The 18,961-nt window shown below is 42.1% G+C and overlaps 1 protein-coding gene across 1 annotated transcript; it reads right to left on the bottom strand.

Annotated features, from left to right (window-relative positions):
* Window positions 1-2,700: 2,700 nt before the first annotated feature.
* CCDC105 (coiled-coil domain containing 105) lies at window positions 2,701-14,275 on the bottom strand. The gene is made up of 7 exons (XM_032209378.1): window positions 13,721-14,275; window positions 11,654-11,758; window positions 9,637-9,835; window positions 7,434-7,600; window positions 4,325-4,420; window positions 3,954-4,067; window positions 2,701-2,901 (listed from the first exon to the last, which is right to left on the bottom strand). Exons 1-7 carry the CDS (start codon window positions 14,273-14,275, stop codon window positions 2,701-2,703), a joined length of 1,437 nt encoding a protein of 478 aa, XP_032065269.1.
* Window positions 14,276-18,961: the final 4,686 nt, after the last annotated feature.

Consider the following 18,961-nt stretch of genomic DNA (forward strand, 5'->3'; position numbering starts at 1 on the left):
TCCTGAGTGATGGGACCCAGGCAGCACATCCTGCCAGACTAAATTGGTTGAGAAGTAACAACCCCAACCAGATAACCAGTTCCCCAGATAACCTGGTCTGAAGCCATAAACTTTAAAGATGGAAACAAGCACATTGAATTGTACCTTGTGATCTCTAGGCTGGAATACTGGGCTCTACATGGGGTTGCCCTTGAAGTGCATCCGGCGACTGCAGTTAGTCCAGAATGCAGCCGCGCGAGTGATAGTGGGCGCACCGCGGTTCGCCCACATTACACCCATCCTCCGCGAGCTGCACTGGCTACCTGTCGATCTCCGGGTGCGCTTCAGGGTACTGATGACCACCTTTAAAGCACTCCATGGTAGTGGATCTGGGTACTTGAGAGACTGCCTTCTGCCGATTACCTCCCTCCGACCGATTAGATCGCACAGACTGGGCCTCCTCCGAATTCCATCTGCCAGTCAATGTCGACTGGCGACTACACGGAGGAGAGCCTTTTCTGTTGCAGCTCCGACCCTGTGGAACGATCTCCCCATCGAGATTCGTACCCTCACCACCATCCAGACCTTCCGCACGGCCCTTAAGATCTGGCTCTCCCAGCAGGCCTGGGGATAGGTTCCCAATTTACCCGCCCGAGTGTTGACTGTTGAATGCAAGTTGTGTTTTGTTATTTTATTTTGTTCACTTACTGTTTGTCTTTTGGTATTGCACCCCTTTCCCTGTGATTGTAAGCCGCCCTGAGTCCCCTCAGGGAGAAGGGCGGCCTATAAATCTTAATAAAATGTCTAAATGTCTAAAAATGTCTACCCGGAAGCATACTGACAACCACTGCAACACACAAGAGTAGTGGCATTGCATGTGCCAAGTAATCAACACCATTTACTATTTGTGCAACTGTGTTCCATATGCTCTTCAAGGGCAGTCCCATGTAGAGTGCATTGCAGTAATCCAAATGAGAGGTCACAAAGGACATGAGTGACAGAAGAGTTGGAGGACTTCTCTAGAGAAAATAATTGAATGTTCTGCTCTTTTAACACTTTCGAGAGTGAATCTCCCTTCAAGTGACACTTGTACGAATAACATCTGCTTTAGCTCCTTCTTCACAAAATTAATGCTGAAGAACTATTTGATATGTCTCAATATCTTAATCAATGTTAAACCTTAAGGGCTTAAAATTGTGTACAGATTGTCCCCAGAGTCCACACAGTTCTCCCAATGAACCCTGGCAACACTAAATCATCACCATATAATTTATTTCAGTAACTTAAACTATTGCAATATGCAGATGCATTACAGAAAGAAGTGTATATATTGGAATTATGTAAAAATCCCCATATGCGAAGATATGGCATAATTTCACATCAGTATTTCACTCCTCTGAAGGTTTAAGGGAAGATAGCTTCCATATATTCTTTCCTGCAACCACTGAGGCCAGAATCTAGATAGTTCCTAAAAACTAATGCATTGTATGCAATCCAAATTGCACTTTACGAGTTCAATTTCTGGTGGGAGGTTTGAATCCCATAGAATAACATTTATCTATTTACTACTGAGAATTCTCAATGAAGTCCCAAGCTAGCTGTGTAGCGCTTGCCTTCTGGCAGTTGTTCTGACCCGGCCTTCGCAAATAGTGATAAGACATTTACTCATGAGTAAAACAAACCCCTTTTTATAAAAGGGCAGAAACAGTCTTTTATTCACATGGATAAACAAAAAATCAAGTGTAATTAGTCCCAACAAACCTAGGTTTAGCCAAGAAATCTGAATTGCTTGCTGTATACTAAAAATGAATGGTCGTCTGTGACAACCGGCCACTCCCAAGCCTCTGCTATTTATTTCCTAGCCAGGGATGGGCCGGCTATTGTCTGTGTCTGCCTTTCCCTGAGAGCCGGCTTACTGCTTTTCTTTGCTCTTCTCTCTTTTCCTCTCTGCACTTACACACATCTGGGATGGGGTCCATCTGTTCCTCCCCCTCACTCATCTCAGGCTGCCTCTCCATCTGGGGGAGGACAGAAGGCCCTGGCTCTGGTTGTTTCCTTAGCAGATCCTTCCAAAGGCACCGAAGCTGGCCCAGGTTGACCCTCCACCACCTCCTCTCTGACTCTGCTGCTAGCTCTGCTGGCAGCTGATGGGCCACAACAACAGTCAGTATAAAGCTACCTCTCTGATGCTATGTGTATATTAAAAACAGGTCCAGGGCAGCTGGTCGAGAGAGGTTCTGCTGAAAAAAACTAATGTGCTAGTTATATGGATACCGGGCTTCAATAGGGTATGCTATCTAGCTCCTAGAACAAAGGCAGGGGATAATTCAATCAAAGGTCACTGTTACTGTTTTCTCATATTGTAAATCTAATTACTAAATCCAAATTTCGTATTTTCTCACAACTGTCCTGTGCACTAGATAAAACAGAGAGACTGAATAGCCCAAAGGCACCCAGTAAGCTTCCGTAGCTAAGGGTGTATTTGAACCCGAGTCTTCCCACTAACTTAACCTCTATTACCTTAATGTCTACACCACATTCTACATTAAGCAGCCACATTCCCGTCTATTTTAGGAATCTGACTAAGTTAAGAGTATTTTGAATTTGGTACTCCATTCTATTATCACTGCCCATCAAATATTTTCCCCTTCTTAACTAGAAAGAAGTTGACTACTATAAGTGTCCAGGTTTTATTTTAGTACTCATTAATTGCCAGACTTCCTAGGTATAGACCAATTCAAAAATCTCATTCATGCTGGTGCGTGGATGCATGCGGCGCTGCCGCAGGCGTTTAATGCTACCGTCGACTTCATAGCCTGTCTGCTTGCTGTGAATGCATTCTTGCAAGTACTTCTGAGTGGCTTTTAGATGTTGGATATCCATGGCCGTATCTTCCATGCTGCTATCTAACTTTGTAGTGGACTGGATAAAAAAAAAAGCAACAGCGGAGAAGAAAAAGTAAGTAAGGATTTGCAAACATATTTGCAAATCAGTTTTGTATCCACAGAGCAGAGGTGGGTTCCTACCAGTTCAGACCAGTTCGGCCAGGTAGGTAGTAACTCAGCCTGCCACACCCCCAAACAGGTTCTCTTGGTGCCACCATAGCACCACCATCTTATTTTTTTGCTTCTGCGCATGTGCAGAAGCATTTTTTTATTACTGTGCATGCACGCATAGCGCACATGAAGCGCCCCTGAGCGAATCAGCAGTAGCAGCAGCCAGAACTCACCGCTGCCACAGAGTTAACTTGCATCATAATGAGGTGTACAATTAATTCAACAGAAGAGAATATTGTATCTCAAGGTTGAATTGTGAGGCCCTTGGTGCTCTCTGAGCTTGGTTGTTTTCTTGGAGACATTTCATTACCTGACTAGGTAACATCATCAGTGTTAGAGGGAGCGGGGTTTGCTTTCTGTTTATATACAAGTGATTTGTCCTGTCAATCTTGATGGGAGTGTTGTTTAATTCTTGGTAATTCCTTGATAAAGGTGTTGTTTACTCTTTGATTGTTTGGCGGGTCCTCATTTGGGATATTGTTTGCTGCTTGACTGTTGGTTTGGTGTTAATCCTGGTGTTAATCTCTAATTATCTGGGTGTTGACTGCTGTTGAGGTGTTTTAATCAAGAAACTATAAAAAAAAACTTCCATCAACAGTGATGGGGCAAGTCACTTATATATAAACAGTGAACAAACCACACTCTCTTCTAGCACTGATGATGTTACTAGTTGGATAATGAAATGTCTGTAAGAAAGCCACCAAGAAGAGAGCACCAAGAACCCCACAGATAATTCAGTTTAGCATTTTATAGCATAAACACTGCAAGTCCACTGACCAAAGTAGAACATTTAAGCACACCTGCTAAAAATGGCGTTACTGCTGTTTTAAGAAAGTTCCTGTATTTTCTACCCAGGCCAAAATTCATGGTCTGGAAGACTGCATTATACATCCTGCACAAAGACTGTAATAACCTTACCTGCTCAAGGATTGTAGCTTCAGGCAATTGTGTTCCCACATGTCTCTGATACGTCTGCACTATTGGCCGTGTCAGCTTTTCCCTTGTCTCCAGGTACTTCATGCTCTCAGGGCCCTGTAGGTATAAATTCAAAGCAAAGGTGGATTCTAATGGATAGAAAAATAACTCCAGCTAATCCGGCTATGTAAATATTTTAAGTAAATATTGTGTTTCATAATTTTCAATGATTTTTTTTTATTTTTGATTGGGAGTTACCCAGAATTGGTTGAAAGATGGGCAGCTACATAAATGTTTTAAATAAATAATCAGATTTGGAGTGGGCTAAGGGAGAGAATTACAGCACAGGTGGCACCCAGCCCATCATATCTCACCAGTGTCAATCCACGAGTGAGACGCATCTCATGGTGGAAACGTTGGCAGCGGTGCAGAGTGCTACGTGTTCCTCCCAGGGTTATATCTAATTTTTCCTGATAGAGAGAGAGCGAGAGAGATAGAGAGAAAATAAAGGAATAATTGAATGAGGCTGATCAGACATGCTAAATTTCCAAATATAATTTTAAAACTTTTTAAGCACCGTATCCTAAGATCAAAAAGGGACGTGGTGGCTCAGTGGCTAAGACCCTGTGCTTGTCAATCAGAAAGGTCGGCGGTTCGAATCCCTAGCACCCTGTAACAGAGTGAGCTCCCGTTACGTGTCCCAGCTTCTGCCAACCTAGCAGTTTGAAAGCACATTAAAAAAATGCAAGTAGAAAAATAGGAACCACCTTTGGTGGGAAGGTAACAGTGTTCCATGCGCCTTTGGCATTTAGTCATGCCAGCCACATGACCATGGAGACGTCTTCGGACAGCACTGGCTCTTCAGCTTTGAAATGGAGATGAGCACTGCCCCCTAGAGTCGGGAACGACTAGCACATATGTGCGGGAGGAACCTTTACCTTTACCTTTACCTTATCATTAGAATCCTTACTATGCATCACTTGTCTAGATTCAAAGCTTGAGAAGAACAGGACAGGATTAAAAGCTCTGTTTTAAGAAGTACAGGTAGTCCTCGGCTTAACGAACACCCTTGAACCCAAAATTTCCATTGCTAACTGAGACATTTTTAAAGCAGGTTTTGCCCCATTTTACTAACTTTCTTGCCACAGTTGTTAGGTGGACCACTGAGGTCATTAAGTTAGGGACACGGTTTCCGGTTAAGATTCACCTTAACGGTTGTTAAGTGAATCTGGCTTCCCCATTGATTTTGCTTATCAGAAGGTCGTAAAAGGGGATGACATGACCCCCGGGGCACTGCAACCATCATACGTACGAGTCAGTTGGCATTGGACTTTTGATCACATGATCATGGGGAAGCTGCAATGGTCTTTAAGTGTGAAAATGGCCGTAAATCACTTTTTCCAGTGCCATAACTAAACAGTTGCTAAATGAACTGTGGTAAGTCAAGGACTACCTGTGTAGATCAGTGTTTTTCAAACTTGGCAGTATATGGACTGGGGAATATTGGGAGTAGAAGTCCACTAATTTCCATTAAAAACTGATAGGAGAGATTCTACTCCCAATTAATATAACACTAAGGTCTAAATCTGGAGATAGTATGTATGTATGTATGTATGTATGTATGTATGTATGTATGTATGTATGTATGTATTTTCTGCACTCACTTAACCTGCCTGAGCAAATATTGCTGAATATTTGGCAGGACATAAAGCGAGATTTGGACATAAGAGTGAACATGAAACAGGGTCAGACTTGAGGATTTCTTGGGGGCCCCATGTATCCCTTCTATATCATTAAAAACAGGAAGTTTGAACACAGGAAGTTTGAAATGTCAAACCGCGACACCTGTTGTAAGTAGGCCAAGTCCGTTGGAGGTCTCGCCTGCGAGTCAGGCATATAGCTTAACTACAAAACCCAGAATGAAACTAGTGTTCCCTGTATGCTTTTCTGCCTAGCAATAAGGAACTTAACCCATTGAAATGTTTCAACATATTTCCGTGTTTTCGATGCTTTGCACATACTATAAGAACGCATGTTTGGATTAGAACACTGTTCAGTTGTTAGAAATTGCTATCTCTATCTGAACTATTTGGCCAAATAAAGCTTTTTCTTGATCTCGCAGTCCGAATCTCCTGGTTTTCTGTAACAATAAAGCATGAAAAACAATTGCTGGGTCCTCACAACAACTTTGTTGCATGACACCTAGAGTTGCTTTGGGTGAGATGGGCAGCCATGTAAATTAGGTAAATAAACAACAAATAAATGAACTAAACCAACGACTAAAAAGGTAAAGCCGATTTACCTTTTCTGTCGTCTTCAGAAATGTTTTTTCAACCTTCCAGTCTAGTTTTCAGTCCTAGAAATTCTAAAGGGGCCCTTCTAAATATTTACTAGGGCCGTGATGGCGAACCTATGGCATGTGTGCCCAAAGTGGCACATGAAGCCATGTCGCCTGGTATGCGAGGCCTTGCCTGTTTGCCTTCTGGGTTTCTGGCACGCATGTGCGTGCGACAATCAGCTGTCCTTCGTGCATGCAGCAGTGCTGAAAACTGGTGTGCATATGCGCAAAGGACAGCTGATTTTCGCACGCACATGCGTGCCAGAAATCCAGAAGGCAAACAGGCAAGGCCCAGAAGTTTGGCTTTTCTGGAGCACGATCCCTTCGAGCACGAGGCAGTGTCAAAAACTAGTGTGTGCATGCACGCCGGCCAGTTGATTGTCAGACGCGCATGCCAGAAGTGGTTTCCTGCCAGTTCTAACCTCTTCTATAGAAGAGGTTCCACAAATCTACAGTGCCATTTAGAACCGTTTCCAGCTCCTTTTCCCCGTCTGTCCGCACATTATCAAGATGAAGAGCGAGAGAAGGAATTCTGGGAGTTGAAGTCCACAAGTCTTAAAGCTGTCAAGTTTGAACACCCCTGGAGTTTTTTTTCCTAAAGGGTTAGGGGTGCAAGGGTCTTGTAACTTGACAGCTTTAAGACTTGGGTGCTTCAAATACCAGAGCTTCTAGAGCCAACATTTTGGTTACTAAGCAAGAGCGTTGTTAAGTGAGTTTCACCACATTTTACAAGTTGGCCATGCCCACCCAGTCACATGGCTGGCAAGCCACTCCCACCCAGTCACATGGCCAGCAAAGCCACTCCCACAAAGCAGGCCACACCTACAGAAGAGGTTCTAACAAAATTTGAAACCCACCACTGGCGTATGCGCACTAGAACCCAGACATTGGCTTTTCCAGAGTGTGGCCCCGACGAGCTAATGGCATACTGCTGCTAAGAAACAGAATAGGATATTACAAAAGCAGTGTGTGTTTAGTCTGACTTACATTAGACCACTTCCATTTTGTAATCATTTAGTTTTATTAAAATTTGTATTTGTTGTCTCAGAATTTGCTTGCTTTTTGAGCAGATCAGTGGATTGATTGATTGATTGTCTGTCTGACTAATTTCACCTATGTTACAGCAAACCTATCAAGACATTTACCTTATGACCGAGAGTCTCCTCCATCTTGCCTTGCAATCGGTTCTCAATGGCATCGTGCACAGTATTACGGGTGTTCTGTGCTTCACTGATAGTTTTTTGTAACTGAAACATCACATTTTTGGTGATAGTAGTAAGACGCCGGGCATCTTCTAGAGCTCCTGCACACTCTGGAGAACAGCAGTAATGAAACGAAGAGGAAATAAAGAGTTCTTTTCAAATCTGCTCTGCTTGTTGAATGCAATTTACAATTCGAGCCAGCTTTCATTCTTTTTCTTTCTCAGTGTAATAGGCAAGGATAGATTGTTCATAAAAAACACTTCTACTCTTGTTTAATTGAAGTTTCTCCCATGTTGCTTGTGCGGTTTACCTCTAAATCATATAATTGTACTAAAAGAACAGACTGATTATTATACTATTTGGGAATCATTTTATCGATGGTTAGAGAATGACTATAAGAATTAGCAGTAACAGGAATCGTGTAAAATACAGAAAATGTACCAATAGTTAATATAATGAATAGAGTTAAATAAATCATGAAGAGGATTGTTATCGTATTAGACATTTAAGGTATTGGTATTAAGCTAGGAATAGATTAAATATGATTGTAAATCTTAATTGTTCGGATAAAATATTTATACCCAGACGACACACTGTTTAATGGAAGATGGATTGTTTATATTAAAATAAAATAAAAACTAAAAAAAAAAAAAATTGGCCTAAAAGTTATGTGCTGGGCTAAGTCTCTGGACTGACATCATTGCCATTTGCAAGTTCCTAAATCTACCTGCAATTCTTTCTCAGGAAAGAATTCTAGAATCTTGAATATGCCAACAACTCTTGGGGCAGCTAGATTAACCCAGTTAAAAATGAGTGCATCCCTAATACAATACAGTATATCTATTTGGAAATTTGGTTTGACAAAAGTATATCATATCTATACTTCATTTTCTTGGTTTTAACTTTGCCTCTCACTTTGCCCTTCTTTCTTTTTTGTGGATTTGAGGAGATGGAAATAACAATAAGTGTTAAAAAGTGGAAAGGAGAGACAGCATTGACGAGGTTATAGGATGATCCACTTATGAAAATACATGTTCTAGCTTGCTGCCTGATCTGTGAAGAAAAACACTTAATCTGAGAGCATACTGGGCTGACTCTGAGGGACATTTGTCTTTTCAGTGTCAGGATAGACACCAAGCTGTTTAACTGCAGAGCATGATTGGAGAAAAAAGACTTACCCCCAACTTTCCTTAATTAGTTTTAATGCCAAAAATTGAGGGCTAGAGTACAGAATCTAGAGACTTGAGATAAATCCTGTAGCCCTTCTTTATTAATTAGCTCATTAATCTTCCTAATTTCCTTGAAGTGCTGAATTTCTCAGGCTGTCAGCTTAGCAAACCTTTCCTGTCTGCGAATTGTTTTTGACTTTGAATCTCTGTACACAGATTGCCACAGCCCCTTTACTTTGTGTGAGATGCTGTAGCAACTGCACACCATTTGAGGATTCTGATGAATTCTTACGGAGGTCTTTAAGAGGTGTACATTAGTTGCCTGTGGAACTTCTAAGAAATTCTACCGTGTTTCCCCGAAAATAAGACAGGGTCTTATTTTCTTTTGCCCCCCCCCCCAAAATAAATGCTTGGCCTTATTTTCAGGAAGGTCTTATTATTTTTGAGGTGCAGGAAGTGGTGAGCGTGGTCACCTCATGGCTGCTGCTGTGTTGCAATATTTTGGGGGAGGGCTTATTTTGGGGGGAGGATTTACTTTAGTGCATGCGCTCAAAAGCCCGATTGGGCTTATTATCCGGGGAGGTCTAATTTTCAAGGAAACAGGGTAGAAAAAAGCAATCAAAGAGCCTATAAATTTTCCCACTTTATAAAGGAATAGGCAGACAAATGTGTCCGCAATATGTATCCAGATAGACTGTAGAAGCCTTTTCTTCTGCAGGTAACAAATTCTTGAATTCTTTGAATTCTTTGTTTGAATTTGTTAAAAGAATTCTTTGAATTCTTTTAACAAATTCTTGAATTCTTTCTTGAAATGCCACTGATATGATAAGAAATGATGAGTACCGGTATTTGCTAATATGTGAAATGCATTTAGCCTGTTTCTTCCTTTGCGTTATTACTTGATAGCCAGTAAGCCATATCAAACTATGTGTCTAAGAATTTATTTCTGTACATCCCCCAAAAGTTATAGTAATTACCTGCTGTGAATGCTCCCACGGGGTTTGGAATTGGGGTTTCATTTCGCTCCACCCAGGGGGATGAGGGCCGGTCCAGGCCAAGCCAGGAATCACGCCCAGCCCCTAAGAGAACCATGCGCAGAGGCTGGGGCACCAGGTCGAGCACACGGCCACGTTCACCACACAGGGTGTTGAGGGTTTCCCTACATGTACCTAGTTGCTGCAAGAAATTGGATGCTGATAATGAAGAAACCAAAGATGAAACGACCACTTTTATTCAGCCTGCTAGGCTTAAATCTAGGCTTAGATATAAACCTAGCACAGTTCTCTTCCACTTGGCTGTAGCCCCCAAAGTTAAGTAAAGAAGCTCTATCTCTGGCTTAGCTGACACCAGCAGTGATTTGGCTTCTCTCCTCAGTAAACTGCCTTCTGCAATGGCAGTTTCACTTTTCCAGCAGAGCTCCTCAGCCATTAAAGGTAAAGGTTCCCCTCGCACATATGTGCTAGTCGTTCCCAACTCTAGGGGGTGGTGCTCATCTCTGTTTCAAAGCTGAAGAGCCAGTGCTGTCTGAAGACGTCTCCGTGGTCATGTGGCCGGCATGACTAAACGCCAAAGGCGCACAGAACGCTGTTACCTTCCCACCAAAGGTGGTTCCTATTTTTCTACTTGCATTTTTTACGCTCTTTCGAACTGCTAGGTTGGCAGAAGCTGGGACAAATAATGGGAGATTTGAACCGCTGAACTGTTGACTTTTCTGATCGACAAGTTCAGCGTCTTAGCCACTGAGCCACCAAGTACGTTAGCCATTATTAGATGGCAAACAGAGGATTTTTAAAACGCACCATTTTTACAACTGATCAGGAAGATGGCATGATCATATTAATCCAATTGTCGGTAACATTGCATTAGTAATAGTTACAGGTAGCCCTCGACGTACGACCACAACTGAGCCTAATGTTTATGCTGATAAGTGAGATAGTTGTTAAGTGAGTTTTGCCCCATTTTATGACCTTTCTCACCACAGTTGTTAAGTGAATCCCTGCAATTGTTAAGTTAGTAACACAGTGATTGTGAATCTGGCTTCCCCATTGGCTTTGCTTGTCAGAAATTCACAAACGGTACCTGACCCCGGGACACTGCTACCGTCATAAATATGAGTCAGTTGCCAAGCATCTGAATTTGAATCATGATTGAACATGGGGATGCTGCAACAATCGTAAAGGTGAAAAACAGTCATAAGTCACTTTTTCCAATGCAATAGCAATAGCACTTAGACTTATACAGGGCTCCACAGTGCTTTACAGCCCCCTCTAAGAAGTTTACAGAGTCAGCCTATTGCCCTCAACAATCTGGTTTCGGAAGGATGGAAGGCCAAGTCAGTCTTGAGCCGGTGAGAACTAAATTACCAAACTGCTGGCAGTCAGCAAAAGTAGCCTGCAGTACTGCATTCTAGCCACTGCACCACCATGGGTCTTGTAACTTTGTAACTGTCACTTTCAATGATCACTAAACAAACTGTTGTAAATTGAGGACTACCTGTACTTCAGCAGGCTCCTATATGATAAGCCAAAGATTAGAGGGCCTGAAAATCTGAAAAAGTTAAATTGCAATTAGCTTCAGTTCTTCCAAATAGCTGATCTGGCTGAGTTGTGTTTTAGGAGCACCCCTGCCTGCTCTAAGCCAAGCAAAGAGGAGTCCCTTTACTTTGGGTTGGGTTCCACACAACTCTTAAGTTTGCTAAGTAAAAAATTAACTCTGTTGTCCCACCAGTTGTGATTCTCAGTTCCATACAAATTAATAAATCAGAATTTCATCCTTCATGATCTGTTTTTCAATCTTGGGGGTACAGAAAATTGCAGATTTTGAAAAAGTAATTTTGTTAGTTCTTTCCCATGAAATACACAAATCTTGGACAAATCTAAAGCTTCCCTATATTTTCTGCTTTGATTATTTCATCTGTTAATAACCACTTAGTATCCACCGGTATGTATCGTGGGATTCTGCCTTCCTTTTTTTCCCGTCTGTTTAATTCCTTACCTTAAGATGATCTCCTGACCAGGCCATCATGTCCTGCAGTTTCATTTTCAGTTTTGTAAATTCCTCCTTTTCCCATTTCATGAGTGCATCTACTTTGTCAGATATCTACATGCCAGGAAGGAGATATTTATTTGCTTCTTCGCTTGTTTGTCAAGTTTATATAGCCACCCATCTCACAAATGGTGATATGCAATAAAACCAATAATTAAAACAGTCTTAAATGACCACTAAAACGATTAGATGTAAATATAAATAAGATCGTCGGAGAATGCATCAGAATCTGGCACATCAAATAACCGATTTAAAAAATGGAGTAGGCATTGAGCATAACCCTCCAGGACAAGAATTGTTGATATAATTGTTGATTAAATTGTGTGTGTCAGGATACACAAATAGAAGACTAGGGGGGAAAATCTTCCTAAAATAAAATCAGACAAAATGGGCAACTTATTGTGATTATTATTCCAATTTTCTTTATTCTTTTTCTTTTCACTATCTCCGTATGTATGTATGTAACATGTATGTATGTATGTATGTATGTATGTATGTATATAATATTTCTACTATGTTTTATTTATGGAAGTAGATATCTATGATAATGGAGAAAGCTGGAAAGGCATACAATTATAAAGTGTCTTATGAAAGTTTTAGACAAGTTTATCATCAAATAACAAAGTTTATTCAGTTAAATATTAGTTTCAAGATTGATAAAAGAAAGCACATTTTGATTCTGTCATTCACATTGCCTCATGTTCTCAAGATAACGCTCACAAATGCAGAACAAGTTATAAAAATTAATTAAAGAAATACATAATAGTGTAGGTGATTAAGTAGAACATCTGTATTAAATATAACAAATATTGGAAACACATTGGAAATCATTAGTTATCAGAACAAGTTTGTTCATGATTAGATGTGCCATGCCAAGAACGCAATATTTTTGCACCTACACTCTTTAAAAACAACAAAATAATTTCCTTGTACTAATATTAAGTGCTTAAGTGCTTACTGTCCTCCTAGATGATATTGATACAGTTCATTTTTCTGAGCTATTAATAGTTTAATCATGGTTTGCCCACCCAATAAGCTGGGTTCATACAATGCATTAGGCCACAACTCCAGTTTACAATTTAAAATAGTTGAATTGATTCTGAACTAACGTAGAATCAAGCATGGCAACTGGGTCAGCCAATGGGAACTATTTGGTGACTGAGAGCCATGCCAGACCACTTGGAACCTGGGCGTGACTTACCTATGTAGCTCTGAGTCTGTGCAAGAGAACTAATCTAGTCTGCTCTCTGAATTGAAACTGAATCTAGTCTATCTGCAATGCTGAACTCTAAATTGAAAACTGATCTCTCCTTTCTACCACATTGGAAGAATCTGCTGTTGGTATTGTACATTTATTCATGTATTATTATGTATATAAAGAAGTGTGTGCTTTCTGGATTTGATTATTGCAACAAACTCTGACAAACGCCATTACTAATACTGATCACCTTATAAAAGAAGATCAGAGTTTGAAAAACTGGTATTTATAATGCATTAAGAAAAATGAACTGTGAGTGAGTCCCTCGCATGTAACGTATGACTGTGAGAATAGGACCATAAGGAAGACTGAGAGTAAAAGAATTGATGCTTTCAAATTGAGGTGTTGGAGAAAAGTCTTGAGAGTTCCTTGGACACCAGGGAGATCAAATCAGTCAAAAAAAAAAAAAAATCCTGAAGGAAATCAACCATGACTATTCTCTGAAAGGACAGATACTGAAGCTGAAGCTCAAATGCTTTGGCCACCAAATGAGACAAGAGGACTCACTTGAAAAAATGTTGGGAAAGACTGAAGGCAAAAGGAGAATGGAACAGCAGAAGATGAGATAGTTAACTAGTGTCATCAATGCAATAAACATGAATTTGGGCAAACTCCAGGAGACAGTGGAGGACAGGATGACCTGGCGTATTGTGGTCCATGGGCTTACAAAGAGTTGGATGCGGTTTAGTAACTGAACAACTACAACTACAACAACAAATCAAAGAAGGAGACGGATTTGACAGGAATGCAGGTCTCACCTTTTCTGTTTCTGCCCGGTGCTCTCGGATGGCTTTGCTCTGCTTGTTGGTCATGAGGCCCTGGCGGATTTTATCCAACATGGCATTTAGTTGCTGCCGCATACGCATTATTCCCTTGAACTGCTCGTTGATTTCAATAAGAGCCTGGCGCAGGCGACTTACTACCAGGCGTGTCTCCCTGAAGTACTGAGCCACGTATTCATTGTTCTTTGTGTTGCTATAGTCCCGGGTGCAAGGCAAGGTTAACTTTCCAACCCAAGGGGGAGGCTTTATTTTGCATTTCCATAGAGTCACCCCTGGCCCCTCCGGGGGTTTTCTCTTCACCTCTCCAGAATCTGAGACATCTATCTTGAATTTCCAGGAGTCAATCTTCAGTTTGCGCTCGTATGGTGTTTCCTCAGCCTGGCCGGGGACCTTGGCAGGACGCCACAGTTCGAGGGCATCCTTGCCACATCGCTTTGTCAATGTAGAGGTTTCTTGTACTGTTGCATGTGTGTCCTTGTGCCACTTCTCAGCACCCACCTGACCTGTCAGCAGGTGAGCAGGAGGTCCCATGACTGAAATCCTGGGGCTGTCAGGGAAGAGAAGTAAATGTTACATTTTAGCAGGAAAGGATTCCCCACCAAAAGGATGAAGTGTGCAGATGAGCAGTGATTTTTTTTTCTTTTTTCTGTTCTGTGGGCGTGGCTTGGTAGGTGTGGCAATCTGGGTGCATCTTATACACTGAATACAGCATTTTTGGCCTCCCAAAACCCCAGCCCCTTTGCAAAAATGGCTGTACATAGCCTTTAGGAGGCTTCCAGAATTCTCCTGGGGGCTGGGGAGGACAAAATGAGCAAAAAAATGGCTTGTTTTTGCCCCCTCAGCCCCCTGGAACACTCTACAAGCCTCCTAAAGGCTATGCATGCACTTTTTTGACAAAAAATGGGGCCATTTTCATGAAAAATGAGCCGTTTTGGAGAGGTCTGCAGAGTGCAAAACCTTTTTTTTAATTTCCCTCTTCAAAATCTTGGTGCGTCTTATACTCCGGTGCGTCTTATACTCCAAAAATATGGTATTTGCTGGTTCTCCGAACTACTCAACAGTTCCGCTGCCAGTTCTCCAGAACCTCTCAGAACCTGTTGAATTTCACCCCTGCAGATGAGGCATTCAAATTATTGAGGTCATAGAAGGGAATTGCAATCAGTGGCATAATGATCTGAAATGGGAAAGAAGGAAACCAAAATTTGGCATGTTGACCTTTTCACCTGATTAAAATATCTTAGGATAAGTCATGAAGCCAGGCCCTCAACACAAAGCTCCCAATAGAAGACAATCTATGTAGTGCACAGATGATATTACCTAGTCAGATCATGAAATGTCTGCAAGTAGACAACCAAACTCATTCTAAAAATTGGAATATCCTCAAGTCCATCTCTATTTTAATATTTGCAAATGTTTCCTTGATTTGCAGTTGTGGCTTTGGCAATGTGGGAACGGTGACATTTCAGAGAAATTACTTTTTTGGTACCAGAATCTGAGCTAGGTAAACTTATTTGGAGGGCCCAGAAAATGAGTGGCTGAAAATAGAACAATCAACTTTTCAGATATTAAAGTCCACTTTTTAATGTGTTACAGTCAGCAAGGGAATGATTCAAATTCTTATCTTCACAGGGTAGCCAGTAGCCTAGGTTTTTCAAATTCTTCCTATAATTTGCTCTGTTTCATATGCTGTTCTTTCTTCAACGCTCACTGTTATCAGCTTGATTGTTCTTAAACATTTCATCACTTGTCTGATTCTCCACTCCCTCCTTGGTTTCTAGAACTGCTACAATCTCTTACATTTTGAATAATTTATTGCTTCCTCAGCCACTGCTGCTTCTTTTTTTAAGCTATTGCAGATATAATTTTTGCTTCTTGCTTAAAGCTACAGTTCTGCTACATTTACAAAATTCTTCATAATTAGGTTGGTTGGATTGAAATATACGTACGCATAGACACGCATACTCTGACAGGATGACCTAAATGTAATTTATTTTTCTGCTTGATCAATGAGCTAGCAAATAAGGAGACCATATTAAGAGTTGGCCGGAGGGAGACTCCAATAAACTCCAAGCAGTGTGGAGAACAAAAGAAGCTTCTCAGCGATTTCCAAGGTGGATGTAATCTTTGTCCTCTTGCTCAAAGACTACGCCTGTTGGAACTGAAAGCTTGTGTCCTTATTGGAGAAAGTAAAAGGCTTAGTTTCTATGCTGCAATATGTCAGTGTTGCAGAACATGAAAGTGTCTTCAGTAGAATAGCTGGTGTTTCTTAGGAGGAGCAAAAAAGTGAGTCCCACGGAAAGGCAAACAAGTGAAGCACACAATCCTGAGGAGCAGTGGTGGGATTCAAATATTTTTTACTACTGGTTCTGAGGGTGCGGCTTGGTGGCCATGGCTTGGTGGCCATGGCAGGGGAAGGTCACTACAAAATTCCCATTCCCTCCCCACCCCACTAACCTGCTTTCCAGCTCCGTTCTCCTGTGCAGGGCAACAAAAGAAGACCCAGCCAATCAGCTGGGACTCAGGAGGCAGCGAATAGATAGGGGCGGGGCCAGCCAGAGATGGTATTTGCCAGTTCTCCTAACTACTTAAAATTTCCGCTACCAGTTCTCTAGAACCGGTCAGAACCGGCTGAATACCACCTCTGCTGAGGAGTCAGAAAATCAGTATTAAGGCCCAACTGAGCTCAGCAACTGGCACCAAGCTCTTGCTGTAGTAGATCATTCTTTACCCCCTGAGCAAATTTGACCAATCCCAGCCTGGATCTATGACAAATCGCCACAGCCAACTCGCTGCAGGACAACTCACTGCGGGACAAGAGTTACACTAATATTGAAGAAATGGTAGAATGGAATCATTAAGGAAGGGAGGAACAAGGAGGGACAAAATGTGAATTGTTGAATTGTCGCGTGGCGAGTTGATCATAGCAAGTTGGCAGCAGTGAGTTGGCTGCTACAAGTTGGCCCCTTCCGCCCAGCCTTCCAAAAATAGTTGGAAGATACCGAAGCCTCCATGGGAGGATTGGAGATTAATAGAATAATAATAACAGAATAACAGCATTGGAAGAGATCTTGGAGGTCTTCAGTGACGTGCAGTCAGGGGAGGCAGGGGAGGCAGAGCCTCACCACTGTCATTAAGAAAACAAAAAAAATGTAAAAGGAAAAAGGCTGAGGTAGTTGCTGCCAGAGTCACAGTGGATGACTCTGCTTAGCGCTTAACTGTTTTAAAAAGCCTCTTAAAAAGTTCCCTGTACAGGAGGAGGCAGGAGAACCACGTGCCTCATCTAGTCTGACTTTATGATCACTCGAGCAGAGTTAAGCAAGGGTTAAAAGCCGAAAAATTCCTTATGTAGATGAGGCACGTGGTTCTCTTGCCTCCTCCTGTAGAGGGCGTTTTTTAGAGGCTTTTTTAAACAGTTAAGCAGAGTCATCCATTGGGAACTCTGGCAGCAGCTAGCCCAGCCTGACCTCAGCAGCTCTTGCCTTTTTCCTTTTACATTTTCATGATGGCAGGCAAGAGCAGAGTTGAAATCCTCTGTGAAACAGCTGGAAAAGGTATGTGGGTCAGAGGGAGAGGGAGGAATTCAAAATTAATCCTCCTGGTGCAACTGTGTGTGTGTGTGTTTGTTTGTTTCTTCACTCAAACAAACTTTCCCAATTTGAGAGAGAGTTTGTTTGAGTGAAGAGAGGGAAGGGGGTAGGAGAGGCAGGGAGGGCAGCCCACCAGCTCAGGTGGGCGAAAGTCACTTTCTTTCGTCCGCCTCTGTGTCCGCGGGCAAAAGAAAGCGGCAGCCGGGCAAAAGAAAGCGGCAGCCGGGCAAAAGAAAGCGGCAGCTGGGCAAAAGAAAGCGGCAGCCCGCCAGCTCAGGTGGGTGAGCTGGCGGGCTGCCACTTTCTTTTGCCCACCTCTGTGTCCGCGGCTGCTGCGGACACAGAGGCGGGCAAAAGAAAGTGGCAGCCAGGCAAAAGAAAGCGGCAGTTGTCAGAGCTCAGGCGGGCGAAAGAAAGAAAGCGCTTTAGACAGTAGGATGTCGGGGGAGAGGACTGCCTCACCAGCCATAAACCTCACCGCACGTCACTGGAGGTCTTCTAGTCCAACTCCCTGCTCAAGCAGGAGACCCTATACCATTTCAGACAAAAGGTTGTCCACTTTCTTCTAAAAACCAACAGATTAGCAGAAAGCTGCAACACCAAAGCTAATAGGGGGTACCATTGACAATCTAGAACAGAAAAGAAGTTGTGTTGTGTACAAAGGGAGCATAAACTGAGCATGGAATTCCATTGAGAGGGTTTGGATAAGAATAAAGAATAAAAGGAAAGGGAAATGAAAATGTCACGTGAGTTTATTATAAACTCTCTGGACAAGCAAAACATATGGAGGAAGCCTTGAGTGTCCGTGGAAGAGGCCAGAACCTGGAAACAATATTTCTCTTATACTCCACACTTTAACCTTTAGAATATGCTCCCCACCCCACAGCAAAGATCTGGGTAAATCCCATTTTGATCCCCTTTCAGAAAACGATGGAAATAGCCTTTTTAGACAAGTCTTTGGATATGATTATCCAAACAAAGGATACCCTTTGTTCCTTACCTGATTAAATTTTACTGATTTTTTTTTTTGCAGCACCGATATTTTTCATGAATTGATTTGTAAACTGGCTAGAGATATATAATTATTGCAGTAGGTCAATATTCAAAGGAAATACATAATATTCCATAATATATGACATTTATTTTAGACTACCAAGGCAAAAAAGAATAGCTAGTGTTGTCGCGGGATCTGGTCTTCCACTGGGAAAGCCACAATAAGACACGGTTAATTGACAAAGTTCCCTCAAATTTTCTTTCCCACCAACATACACTGTACTATCCCTGGAAAACTCTGATGCATTACCCTGTAGCCCCACCATCTCTGGCTGCATTCACACAACTCACTGAGTTAACAAAATACAATGGCTATGCTGACAAAATTGGCCGTTCCCTAAAGCAGTCAACCCCATGATGATTTAATCCAATCTCCCGGTTTATGTAACACAACCCATTGCATGGCCAACGCGAGTCAAGGAAGCCTCCGATGAAATGGTCCTCCTGCGCCATATTTACCTGTGTGCAAAAGAAGCGGAGATCTCCGAGTTAAGGAGACAGGCCTCCTCCGCTCCAGCCTTTGGGAGGATTCGTGAGGCACGTGTTTGGCTTCCCAATCACATTGTGAATTCTTCCT

The sequence above is a fragment of the Thamnophis elegans genome, chromosome 2 (assembly GCF_009769535.1).
Source record: "Thamnophis elegans isolate rThaEle1 chromosome 2, rThaEle1.pri, whole genome shotgun sequence".
In the NCBI taxonomy this organism is placed as follows: Eukaryota; Metazoa; Chordata; class Lepidosauria; order Squamata; family Colubridae; genus Thamnophis; species Thamnophis elegans.